This window comes from Trachypithecus francoisi, unplaced genomic scaffold (assembly GCF_009764315.1).
Source record: "Trachypithecus francoisi isolate TF-2019V2 unplaced genomic scaffold, Tfra_2.0 Lachesis_group21, whole genome shotgun sequence".
In the NCBI taxonomy this organism is placed as follows: Eukaryota; Metazoa; Chordata; class Mammalia; order Primates; family Cercopithecidae; genus Trachypithecus; species Trachypithecus francoisi.
Window position 1 is genome coordinate 46,220,093 of NW_022681467.1, and position 12,760 is coordinate 46,232,852.

The window sequence follows — 12,760 nt, forward strand, 5'->3', positions numbered from 1 at the left end:
ACCAAGGCTCTGAGGTGAGTTGTTTGCCCAGAGTCACCCAGTGCTGTTTGAACCCACTCACGTAACTCACCAATACCATTACATAATTTTTGAGGTCTTTTATCTCTATGATCCACTTAAAAATTATCCAAGTATCTTTATTTGTACTAAGCCTCCATAATGAGAAACAGTATTCCAGATGGTGGCTAGTTTTCAAAGACATCTCTCTTTAGAATCCTTTAGAACAAAAAGCCCCAGACCACTTATCCCCATTCATGTCTCCTTTCCCCTTTGGACGCAGGGAGAAGGTACTATTTATGGGTAATCACCTGAGTTTATTGTCCCTTGTGCTGTGCCAGAAATAAAGGTCCCCACCTGCTCTTATTAGCTCTACTAACAGGATAAGGAAAGTGGCCCTCAGGGAGCTACTGCTTTTGTGACAAATGATACAAGAAAAAAAGTGGCTTTTTTCTTTTAGTGATCTGGGGCAGAACTTTCAAATGAGAGTTTATTTCTAAAAACTAAAAGGTACATTTAATATACTTTCAGTGTTTGGGTTTAAATCCTCTTTCAAATGTCTTTGTGATATGCTCTGAATTTTAAAAATTTAGAATCATTAAAGTTCATTGTACTTGAGCTTAAAAAAAACAAAAACCTTGTATAAAGGTCAAGGTATGACTTCATGCTGCTGTGTACTTAGGTCATTTAATCTTCAAACTACTGGACAGAGGTTAGGTTGAAGTTCGATCTTAAATCCTATCTACTGTAGCTCATTGTACTAGCAACAGCTGTAGGGACTAGGTGGAATTTATGGTGGATTTTGTTCCCTTTTAAAGATTGAAGCCACCATATTTTTTGCTCTCTAAAAGTTTATGTCAGCCAGGCATGGGTGGCTCACACTTGAAATCCCAGCACTTTGGGAGGCAGAGGTGGGTGGATCACTTGAGGCCAGGAATTCGAGACCAGCCTGACCAACATGGTGAGACCCCATCTCTACTAAAAATACAAAAATTAGGTGGGCATGGTGGCCTGTGCCTGTAATCCGAGCTACTCGGGAGACTGAGGCAGGAGAATCACTTGAACCCGGGAGATGGAGGCTGCCGTGAGCTGAGAATGTACCACTGCACTCCAGCCTGGGTGACAGAGCGAGACTCTGACTCAAAAAAAAAACACAGAAGTTACACATCAGAGAACAGATCCTTTGATGCCCTCCTCTAGTCCTGGAAGGTTTGAGGGGAGAGTAATAAGTATCACAACAAGATATGACCTGAGAACAGATTTCCCAGATAGGACATTATCCATATTGTAATATGGCTTACCGCTATTGCTTCGTAGTGTGACGTTTCAAACACTTCCAAAAACCCTTTCAGAAAATCCCAGTCACCCCATACTGATGACTAATCTCAACTAAAACAGGGCTTCAGCCAGTGTGAATGCCCCTAATGCCACCAATTCACCTTTGCTTTTCTGTAGGGTGTGCACTTGCATGGACACATTCAGCTTTTCCAGGTTTAACCTCTGAGTTCTGGTTTGCCTTTCAGTTGACCATAGTCGGATTAAACTACATCAAGAAGATAATGACTATATCAATGCTAGTTTGATAAAAATGGAAGAAGCCCAAAGGAGTTACATCCTTACCCAGGTAAGCAGATTGTCTGAATTTTTGTTTTAATGTCAGTTTAAGAGTTTGAGAGTGCTATTATCCACACCTCAAATAAAATCTGCCACATCCTTTAGAAGGTCAGGTTTTCAGCAAACCAAAAAGCAACAAGGAAGGGGGAAAATCTTCCTTCAGAGGTTCAGTTTGGTTGTAAGGAACGCTAATCTTTTCTGGGAAGCATAAGATGACATTGCTGGAAATGAGAGCTTATAAAAAACAACATTAAGATGCCAGAGTTGCCTGTGGTCTGTTGGCAGAGGCAGCAGTCATGGCTGGAGGAGGGTCTGTACCTGTGTTGCTTCCAGAAGTATTTGTCGTAGAGCATCAAGCACTTGTGATGGCAAATCTAGGAACGTTAGCAGTAGACCAGGAATCTCTGTCCAGAGCCATTCAGAGTAGCTCGCCATGGTTCTCATTCTTTGCCCCAGAAGAAAGGCATCATTAGATCATGTGAACAAGCATGAAAAATGACTTAAAATTTCTGTTGGCTTTTGGCATTTTTATGGAAACAAAATCCTGAAAGTGGTTTAATGATTGAGCCTCTTGTAAAACACTCAGTGGCTTGTGACCAAAAGGGTATCTGGGAAAGAGGATAAAAAGAGTTGCTTTTTAATTAATCTTCTCAAGTCTTAACTTGTTACCTGTAAGTTGGTCTAAAAAGACTGGGTTTCTTGTTTTGTTTTTCATCATAATTTTTGTTTTCTCATTCCATGTCAGCTTTTAGTCTTATATGGCTTTAGGCTATAGGGTGATTTCGAACATTGTAATTTTGCTTAATAATTTGGAAATTAAAATTCTGGGGAAGCCAGGATGCTGTATGAAGAAAGGCTGCTTTGAGCAAGGAGCTAGGTCAGGGTGCGTTCAACTGAGGCTGAGGCCTTTCTTCGCTGCCTTTTTGTCTTGTCCCAGTTGCTCCCCATTTATGACCAAAATCAGCCCAGATGCCTCTCGTCATCTGGGATGTAGAGCATCAGCCCAGCTGTGTTCAGTCCTATGGGGCCATTGAATAAGTTCTTGGTGCGTGAATACAGGGCAGGCCTTTACCAGGCCCTGAGCTCCTGGTCCTCCCAGCACCACTGGGGTATTTAGGGGAGGCTTACGGGGGAGGGGTTTGATAAGGAGGGAGAGGTCTGGGGATGAGGTTGAGGCAAAAGTGACTTCCTGGGGACTTTGCTTTTTGGAGAAGTCGAATTTCCTGCCTCCTGATTTCAGCCCTTCAACTCTGGTGTGGAGTCAGGAAGCCCTTTAAATACCTGTTATTGGGTGTATCGTGTCAAGTGTTGCATTAGCAAATGACCATGTACACTTGTGCTACTGTCCTGCCTACCCCGCATCCTAGCACTTCCTTGGGACATGGGAAGCTCTGTCTGGTTTGTGAGGTGGCACTGGGGATATCGAGAAACTGTTTACACAGTTTCCCTTTGCCCTGGGGATTTACTAAGGGAGTCGAGGCAGCCCGACCCCAAAGTATCACCTCTGGATACTATGACTGAAACATATTCCTAGTGCCCAAACCAAGAACACCCTTCCCTTTTTTTTTTTTCAGTGTTATTCATTATGTAATAATACAAGTCTCCCTTCTCATTTTTTAAAAGTCGAAAGTATAGAAGAGCAGAGAATAATGTCCAAGGGGCCCTCTTTCACCTTCCCCGTGCAGTGTCAGCTAAGTGTGGTGTGTGTCCTTGCAGATCTTAGGGGATTGTGATCCTTCAGACCATTCTGAAGTGGGGTGGTGTTGGGAATTAGGGAAGACATGAAGGGAGTAGTGGAGAGCTGCAGTGACTGGAGTCTTCATGCCAGGAAGACTGGAGTGGAGAATGCAAGGCCCAGGTCGTCAGCCATGTGCCACGGGATTTCTGGCTGCCAGGAGCTGTTTTTCTGTTCACTGGGGAGGGAAGAGTTAAATGTGGCTTTTCTCTAAGTCCCTTCAGCACAGGGAGTGCTGACTTGTCTTGTTCAGGCAGTAAGTTCAAGATGAGCTCAGGAAAGAAAGTGAGAGGACACTGAGGGCTAGCATGGTTGAGCCAAGTGTGATGGGACTTAAAGGGAGAAGATTTTAAGAATAAGGAGCTTATGGGCCGGGCGTGGTCGCTCACACCTGTAATCCCAGCAGTTTGGGAGGCTGAGGCAGGCGGATCACTTGGGTCAGGAGTTCGAGGCCAGCCTGGCCAACGTGGTAAAACCCCGTCTCTACTAAAAATACAGAAATTAGCCAGGTGTGGTGGTGTGCACCTGTAATCCCAGCTACTCAGGAGACTGAGACAGGAGAATCGCTTGAACCCGGGAGGCAGAGGTTGCAGTGAGCCAGGATTGCGGCACTGCACTCCAGCCTGGGTGACAGAGCGAGACTCTGTCTTAAAAAAAAAAAAAAAAGGGAGCTTAGATGAAAATAGATGAGAATGGAAACCATGAGAAGTGATGCTGGCCAAGGACATGAGGACATGACAGGTTCTGGTGTGGAGGTAATAGGCGATGTCTCTTCCAGCCACTGCTAATAATTGAGACAAACTCAAGGCATTCATACCCTGTGTCCAGTAAACATCTGTGCCCGTTGCCAGGTGAGCTGGAGTGAAATGGGCCAGCTGCTCCGCAGACACCCTCATGCCCCAGTGACTCTGTTCCCTTTGGGCCACCTCAATGACCATTTGTGTTTCTACATCTCCTAAGTTTGTTGGGCCAAGGAGGGAGGCTGTCTGCCGTCAGGGTCCTCATTGCTGTTGGTAGGAATAGTCGCTGATATTTCATTGTGTGTTTACTGCATTCTAGGGACTGTGCTAAGTACTTTATATAAATGAATGTACTTCATTTTCACAGCTCTGTGAATAGGTACTATTATTAGTCAAGTAAGCGATGGGGAAACTGAGCAGGGAGCGATGGAGTGACTTGCCCAAGGTCACGAGATGACGTGATTGAAACCAAGAGGAGTGTTGTGGTTGGTCACGCCCCCACACCGCCTCTCATCTGCACCAAGGAGTTTTGTCCCATAGCCCAAGGGCCTTGGGGATGAATCTCAGTGGAGGCCCTTAGCTGGCCTGCCTGAGCCAGAAAGCAGAATCGGCATTTTTCTGTCCTTGGTTGGCCAGCCCTGAACTGAGATGCGGAAATGGCCTTTTGCTGCCTGGTAGAAAATGGAGCTGCTGTTACTGACCACCAGGCAGAGAGAGGTGGGTCCCTGTCCCAGCCTCAGCCACCACTGTGCCTAAGCTGTGGGGATTGAGGGTGCTATCGTTAGCTGACTGCAGAAGGTGAGCTCACGCTGTGGCGTGTTATGTTTCAGATGTCACATGTTGTGTTATTGTGTCTTTGCAGGGTCCTTTGCCTAACACATGCGGTCACTTTTGGGAGATGGTGTGGGAACAGAAAAGCAGGGGTGTCGTCATGCTCAACAGAGTGATGGAGAAAGGTTCGGTAAGTCTCGGATTCATCTGCTGTGTATGTGATCATACGCACCACTCCATACAGTTAACATTTCATCCAGATTTTTAAATTATTTTTCTTGCTTTTGTATTTCCTTTATGTAGTATTTTTATTTAAAAAAATTAAAACAGCAGCATATAAATGCATGTTGGTCATCAACCAGTTAATGAAGTGAATGAAAGGGAGGCGGCGGAAGAATTGCACAGACCTCTTCGCCCACACCTTCTCCAGAGTGCGGTGCATGTGGCGCTCCGCCCACCTGTGCTGCCTTTGCGGCTCTCGTCACAGTGTGGACTTGTGTGTGGAGTTATGGAGACCTGCTTTTATTGAAAAGCAAATTCTTAGTACATCTTCATGGTGTCTGATTTTTTGTCTGGTGAGAATGTGGCTACCTCTGCGGAGCTGTGGGAGTGGCTGACTCTAGATGAGATTTGCCTCCATTCAAAATCCAGATGCTTGCCCTGCCATACCTCTTCGGAGTGAGCATTGACTTCAGAATGTGTGTCATTCTAAGTTCTTGCAACTTTTCAAACACCCCTTGGGCTAGTGTGTGGCTGCACGGTGTCCATTTGTGCAGGCCACCACTCCTCTTGCATCTGGGTCTAGCCACCTCTCCTTCTCAACTCACCACAGTTCATTTTTGTACCATGCTTCCAGAATGAGCTTTCTCAAATCCATGTGTCACCACAGTTCTTCCCAACTGAAAACGTTTGTGTGATTCCCTTTGCCTCACAGGTTAATGCATGGTGTGGCTTACAGAACCTTGCAGGTGGGCCTAGGGCCCTAGACACAGACCTCTCACCACTCTTGGAACTTTAGCCAGGACAAACTTTTCGTTTTTAGTTTCTTACCATGTTCTCTGGGCTGAGGAGTCCCAGTGCCCATGCTCATCCCACTTCCAGGCACCCCTGGATGGCTGCCTCCGGCTCCCCAACTGCCTGCACTCTCGCTTGCCCTCCTCACTGTGTTGGAATAGCTGAGGACAGCCCATTTCTGGGCACTCTCCTGTGTAGACTGTCCTGTGTAGACTGTCTGTGTAGACCAGCCTGTGTAGATAGTCTGTGTAGACCGTCCTGTGTAGACTGTGTAGACTGTCTATGTAGAGCATCCCATGTAAACCGTCTGCCTGTGCAGGCACAGGCCAGCGTTCAGCAGGGCCACAGGCTCCTTGGCCTCCCTGCCCTCGCTGCTCCCCAGCACTGCCAGCCCTGCTGCGGGGTCCAGGAGGAGACGAGCTGAGGATCGTGGAGACCAATAGGAACGTGTGGCCCAGGAGCAGGGAACTGGGTGTCCCTGGGCCTTGGCAGGCCCAGGCTCAGCTGGGACATTGTTCTCACAGCTGTCCTGGTTGTCTCCAGCCATAGAAGAACGTGGGGGCTCCAGGGAGGCCACCTTTCCAAAAAAAAGCACAGTCATGGCCCTAGAGTGTAAAAACTCCAAGTGTTAAGAAGCAGCACATCAAAGGAAACTTCAGCAGTGAAAACTTGAAGCATTAACCACAAAGCCTCTCCCTCCACCACACACATAGAAATGGCTTTAGTTGCTTGCAGAAAGCCTTCCTCTTAGGACAGCGCATGTTTAAAATCGTAGGGGTTTGGTTTGTTTTGTTTTGGGGTTGGGGTTTTTTTTGTTTTGTTTTGTTTTTTTGCCTTTGCCTACTTTTTTAAAAAATGAAAGTATTTATTTGTCCAATCATAATAGATAGGGAGCTTGCCTGAGTGTTCTGTTGATGATATAATGTATCTTGTTTTAGAAAATAACTTTTTCAGTGAAAGGTGGTTTTTACATTTTTTCTTCCCTCCTTAGTAGCTTGATTAGTAAAATGTGAAGTTACAAATGTGAAGCAAACCCCACTGTTCACCACTCGTCAGCAATTTTGAGTAAAGAAACAAAGCATCGGGTTCTCACAGCACACACTCTCCGCGAAGGAAGGGGAAGCCTGGCGGCCTGTGGAAGCCTTCAGCACAGCTCCATCGGCAGGCTTCTGACCCTCCGCACTACCAACACTTGGGCTGGATCATTCTCTGCTAGGGATCCGGGCAGGGAGTGGCTGTGCTGGGCATTGTAGGATGTTTAGCAGCATCTCTGGCCTCTACCCACCAGGTGCCAGGACCAGCCCCTCCCCAGATGTGGCAGTCAGCCGTGTTTCTGTCTAGACTCCAGACTTTGTCCAATGTCCCCTTGTAGGCCAAATTGCCCCTGGTTGAGAACCACTGCTCTAGATGGTATTGAGGGTTGGGAATTTTAAATCAAGACATTTATTCAGAAATTACCAGATACAGTAGCATTTGCTTTTTATTTATTTCTTTGTTGCTAAGTGTTTGGTAAAACCTCTTTGCGGTGAGCACAAGATTTGCTTTAGCAATCATTGTCACATTACAGCAAGGAGCAGTGTCCAGCGCTGTGGTTATGTGTTTGAGCAGTGTCCAGCACTGTAGTTACGTGTTCCAGCCTCACCAGGCCCTGTGCTTCATTGTCTCTCACCCAAGGCTGACCACAAATGGCCCACAGATCCACTGTGACAACCTTTCCCTTTGGGTTACTATGGTGGCATCGAAAACATGGCTGGTTGGCTTTGCTGTAGTTTACTGTCATAACTGTGCCGGCAGTCCCTGCTTGCCTTTGTTAAGTATCCCATTCCACTGGAGGATTACTTGGGCATGCAAATTGGCATGAAAAACAATGTATGGTGTGAGATTGTTAAAGTTTCTTTGGGATCAACATTTTCAATTCTGTATCAGCATTATCCCTCCCAGAGGGCTGGCTGGGAAAAATCATGAGAAGTTACAGTATCTTATTTGCTCAGCTAATCTAATTATAAATGATCCACACAGCTTGTGGTAAAACCAGCTTTTGGGGAGTTTTCATTTAATGCATACTTGTTTTCTGATTTCCTTCCTTCACCAAATAGTGTAGGATGCTCCCTCTTACTTTTGGCAAACATGCCTGTTGTCTTTTGGGACCCTGGGCTTCCTGGAAACCGGTTATGCGGAAGATGATTGTGTGTGTTAGACTGGGGTCATCCAGATGGCTAGAGTTCTCACTGGTGCTGTTTAAGGATTGACTTTAGACACGTCAGTGTAGGCTGCACCATGGCGTAAGGGTTGGGATTGTTGTTTAGATGGGGGAAGTAAGCAAGGCCAGCTTAATTGGCCATTGCAGAATCTCACCTGTATCTCTCTCCTGAAATCTGCACTAAAGCTGCCGTTTGCTTTCAGGTGCTTTCATGCACAAGACACTGCACTCTCTTGTATTTAGTTCTCTGTGTTAAGAATTACTTACTTAGTTCTCTGTGTTAATAATTTTTGGCGAAACCAAATTACCTGTCACAGGGTTAATGTAGATGTCTTTCATAGGTTTTCTAAACATCACCTGCCCACTTGTTTGGGAAGGCCCCAAGGACTCTTTAACATCTGCCTTCATGGTGGAAACAGCAACTACGAGAGATGCCAGCATGTTGGCACCACCATATTTCTCTGGTGCCAACCCAAGATAGGACTCAGTTTGAGGCCTGGTGAAGGACTATGTTCTAATAAAAATCTATCTACTTTTCATGGCAGTATATATCACTGTAGTAGGGTAACTGAAAATAGTGATCTTGTGCCTTTTAAAAATTTTATGTGTTTAAAACAAAAATTTCTGTTGGAAATGACAGGGCATAGCTTGCTGCTGTAGACACCTGAGAGTCCTTAAAAATAAATATTGGGTGATTGACACTTAGTTGTATGACAGAATTCCTCACTTGTACAGTTCCAAAGTCTTAGTCCTTACCCAGATTACAGAGGGTTATTAGGCATTAGGTTTGGTTTTGAAAGTGAGTGCTTGCTGTCTGGAGGTGAGATTTAAGACTCATCTACCCTGCTCATGAAATGAAGAATGGTGGCCTCTTCCTCCTGCATTTCTGTTCTTTGCTTCCTTCTCTGCTCACTGTGTGGAATGCGCACCTCAGCATGGGTGGTGTGGAACTTATCAGATCAGTCTTTTGTTTCTGGGGTCTTGAGGCATTGTAAGATCTACTTGTTAGAAGTGTGGGATTAATGCATCTTTTCACATTCTTCTAAGTTCCTGCTTTCAGCTGCCACACCCACTGTGGCTAGGTGGGGGTCTTGCCATGTAATTAGCGCCTCCATGCTGAGTGGCAGAATTGCTTCAGTGGTGACAGATTGTCCCCATTCCAGAGTTCACTTTTGGCAACTCATCATTGATCCAGGAAGGTGACATGGATGAAACTGGCTAAGACTTCAGACAGGCCCGTGTCCAGACTCTTGAGAAAGCTCTGTTGGCTTCTGGTCTGGCACTGAGAAGTTTGCTGCGATGCTGGCATCACAACCTGGTGTTTCTTAATTTGCTTCTCCCACATTTTGCTTTGGTTTTGTCTTTTGGGCAGCTTCCAGCTTCAGTAGAGCAGGACCAATAGGCATTTGTGGTTCTATATTCACCCTCCTCAAGTGCTTCCTGGCTCCTCATTGCCCCCAGATGATGCCACAGGTCCCTGGGCCTGCTGCCAGTCGGCTGTGATCTGGGCCTCTGCTGGCCCCTTCTCCAGCTGCTCTTTTCAGCCTGGCTTATTTGCAGTCACTGCCTAGGAAATCCTAGTCATCTTTCAAAACCTGCCTCTTGCATAGAGCTTTCTCTGATCTCTCTTTCCTGTAATTTTGCCTGACCTGAAACATTTCCCTCTTCTGAATTCCTGCTGCCTGTCCGTAGCATTTCCCCCTCAGCCCTCCCCCATAGCCCACCTTGTCACTGCTGGGCACAGCAGTCCCTCCTCACAGACAGCTGGCCCTGAAGTGGTTCCCTTCACCCACACCATCCTTTGCCCCAGAGGAGGTATTGAGTGGGTCAGTGCATGTGAACTACAAGTGTCATTTGCCAAAGAGCTGTTGACACACGCTGACATTTCTTTCGCTGAAAATCGTAAGGGCTTTGAGCTTCCCTATGTCCAGGCACATGGTTAGGCTGACCCAGTAGCTCTGCCCCTGTTGACCTGCCATTTTTGTCCACAACGGTTATCCATGAGCAGAAGCGTTTGCATAACTGAGGCAGATTCAGTAAATGTCACTAAATTCGAGTCCGTTTTTGTCTTAGACCCTAAATGAAACCAAATTTTCATAAATTTGCTTGTTATAAAGAAAAATTTAACAAGCTACATTTAAATCGAGAACATCAAAATAGTGTCTGAGATTATCAAAAGTATTTTTCTGAATGAACTGAACCAAACCAGAATGAAAGGGCAAGCCCTGGGGAGCCCGTCTCCAAGCCTTCTCTGAAAGGGAGTCTGCATTTGGTGACAACCGTTCAGCCTTTCCAAAGGGCCTCACCTGCTGTCTCTCCCAGTTTTATTTTTAATTGCCTGTGAGTTTTCTGTGCAGAGTAAGGCACCTGCATTCTATGCCAGCAGCCTGATCAGGTCCTGTGTAATGTAATGGCTACATAGAGGAGTTTCAAAGCCTTTTGTACAATCTGGCTTCACCTCATAGACTGTGAGAAAGCGTCAGAGCCCTGCAGGACCCCATTGCCGTGTTGGACCAGGGAGCTAATGGGTTTGGAAGTCTGAGCCCTGTCTGCACAACCTGCCCCTGTCAGCAGCTTCGTGCCCGCACCCCCATCTCCCCGTGAGGCAGGCATCTGTGCTGACCATAGCTTCCATGATCAGAAAACCCCAGATCTTTGGGTTCTCATGAAGCTTGTGGGATGTGCTCTAGGCATCCTGCCATAGGAAAACGGTTGCTCACAATAATTCACTGTTATTTGTTCCCCCAGTTAAAATGCGCACAGTACTGGCCACAAAAAGAAGAAAAAGAAATGATCTTTGAAGACACAAACTTGAAATTAACATTGATCTCTGAAGATATCAAGTCATATTATACAGTGCGACAGCTAGAATTGGAAAACCTTACAGTGAGTATGGCACGCACTTCAGCACTTCAGGCAGATGCCTCTTCCTTTATCCCTTGGGTGACATTACCTAATGCCAGTGTTCCTGGCTTTTGTATACCCCGAGCAAGATGTGGTTTTGGCACTGAGGTGAGCGGAGCTTACTTGTGCACCTACCAAGTGCCCAGGAATGCCCAGGGAGGTGGAAACCACAGTGCTCTCCCTGACCTTTAACAACAGTTAACTCCGGTTCTTAGGGAAAGGAGAGTTTCTTACCCAAAAGACCGCTTCCTGCTTGTGCAGCTGCAGAGGGACTGAAGCGGCAGTCTGCGGGTCCCAGCGAAGCATGCTGCCTTCTTTGTGGTCCTCAGTCTTTGAGTCTGAAGAGAGGGAAGAAGGGGTCTGGGGTCTCACTCCAGTTTTATAGCTAGTGGAAATTTTCTAGGCCTGGTCTTGGGTTTATTTGTTGTGGGAAGAGTTTATAACACCAGCTACTTGCTTGGTAAAAGTTGGTCTTGGAACATGGCAAGGCATTGTGGTAAGCAGCACCACCACTGAAGGCTCTGCTCCTGGGGCTTCAGAATAATTCCCCTGGATCCGTAACTTGGAGGTGTTCATGTCATTCTGGGGAACAGTGGAGGGAGTGCGAGGCAGCACCTGGGGGCGCCAGTGAAGAGTGGCAAGCCACCAACCTCTGAAACCTAACTGGGGTTGAATCCTGGTCCCACCTTACCAGCTCGTCACGGTGTCTCCGTTTCCTCTTCTGTCAAACTCAGGTTTTGCAAGGGTTCTGGGAGGTCCTATGTGGGAAGGGTTAGCAGTTACTGTGGGTGTGTAGCACGGGCTTTGTCTAAAGGGAAGATGGAGCTGTAGGGATATCATGTGGAGTGGGGCTCCAGGGCTGTGTGGGTGGGGAGGGATCTGCTTCTGGCTGACCCCATGCCTCCCCTTCTCAAGTACTATTTTTTAATCATTATGGTTCCTGCCATTCATTTCATAGTTGATGTAAACCAGCTGCGGTGGCTCATGTCTTTAATCCCAGCACTTGGGGAGGCTGAGGCCAGGAGGATTACTCTCGAGGCCAGTAGTTCAAGACCAGCCTGGGCAACATAGCGAGACCCCCATCTCTACAAAAAAACAAAAACAATTAGCCAGACATAGTGGTACTCCCCTATAGTCCAGCTACTCAGGAGGCTGAGGTAGGAGGATTGCTCGTGCCCAGGAGTTCAAGGCCGCAGTGAGCTATGCTTGCACCACTGCACTCCAGCCTGGGTGACAGAGCAAGACCCTGTCTCAAAAAAAAAAGAATAGTGAAAGTAAGATCTAGAATTTAGCACAGGTTACCAGGAAGTAGGGAAGGGGTTCGGGCTGCCTGGCTCCTGAGGATGGTAGCAGTGCAGCTGCTGCGAGTGCTTTCTGCCCTCTGGTGGTGACCGCTCCAGAGTCAGCAGTCCTGCCATAGCCCTGGCAGGGCAGAGGGGCTCTGAGTACAGTGGATGGAGGCGCTTTCTGGAAGATTCTCAGGAGTAACATGGGCAGCATGTTGGAATGTGCTAGAGGATTTATGCAGTAGACTTTTAAAGAAATGCTTTTTAGCATTTGCAAACCTGACATTAAGATTGACTTCTGGGGAACTCTTTGCTTGTTGAGGGAAACTGAATTTCAACAGAGCAGAAGAGCTGTGTGCTTTTTGCTTGGCAGAATGAATACAGCCAGCTCAGAGGTTTTGGTGTTAGGATCTGTTTGCTCCAACAGACTTTGTTTTTAAAAGGCTTTTCTCAGCCACGGCTGTCTGTTCTAGCACAAGGCTGGAGTGAATTCCTTGTG

The 12,760-nt window shown here is 46.7% G+C and overlaps 1 protein-coding gene across 2 annotated transcripts in view; it reads left to right on the forward strand.

Annotated features, from left to right (window-relative positions):
- PTPN1 (protein tyrosine phosphatase non-receptor type 1) overlaps positions 1-12,760 on the forward strand; it is a 74,421-nt gene that overhangs the window by 53,388 nt on the left and 8,273 nt on the right. For both annotated transcript variants that reach the window (XM_033186726.1, XM_033186727.1), the window contains exons 3-5: positions 1,521-1,621; positions 4,949-5,047; positions 10,820-10,957. In XM_033186726.1, coding sequence (XP_033042617.1) covers positions 1,521-1,621; positions 4,949-5,047; positions 10,820-10,957 — 338 coding nt within the window. The remainder of the gene's footprint in view (positions 1-1,520; positions 1,622-4,948; positions 5,048-10,819; positions 10,958-12,760) is intronic.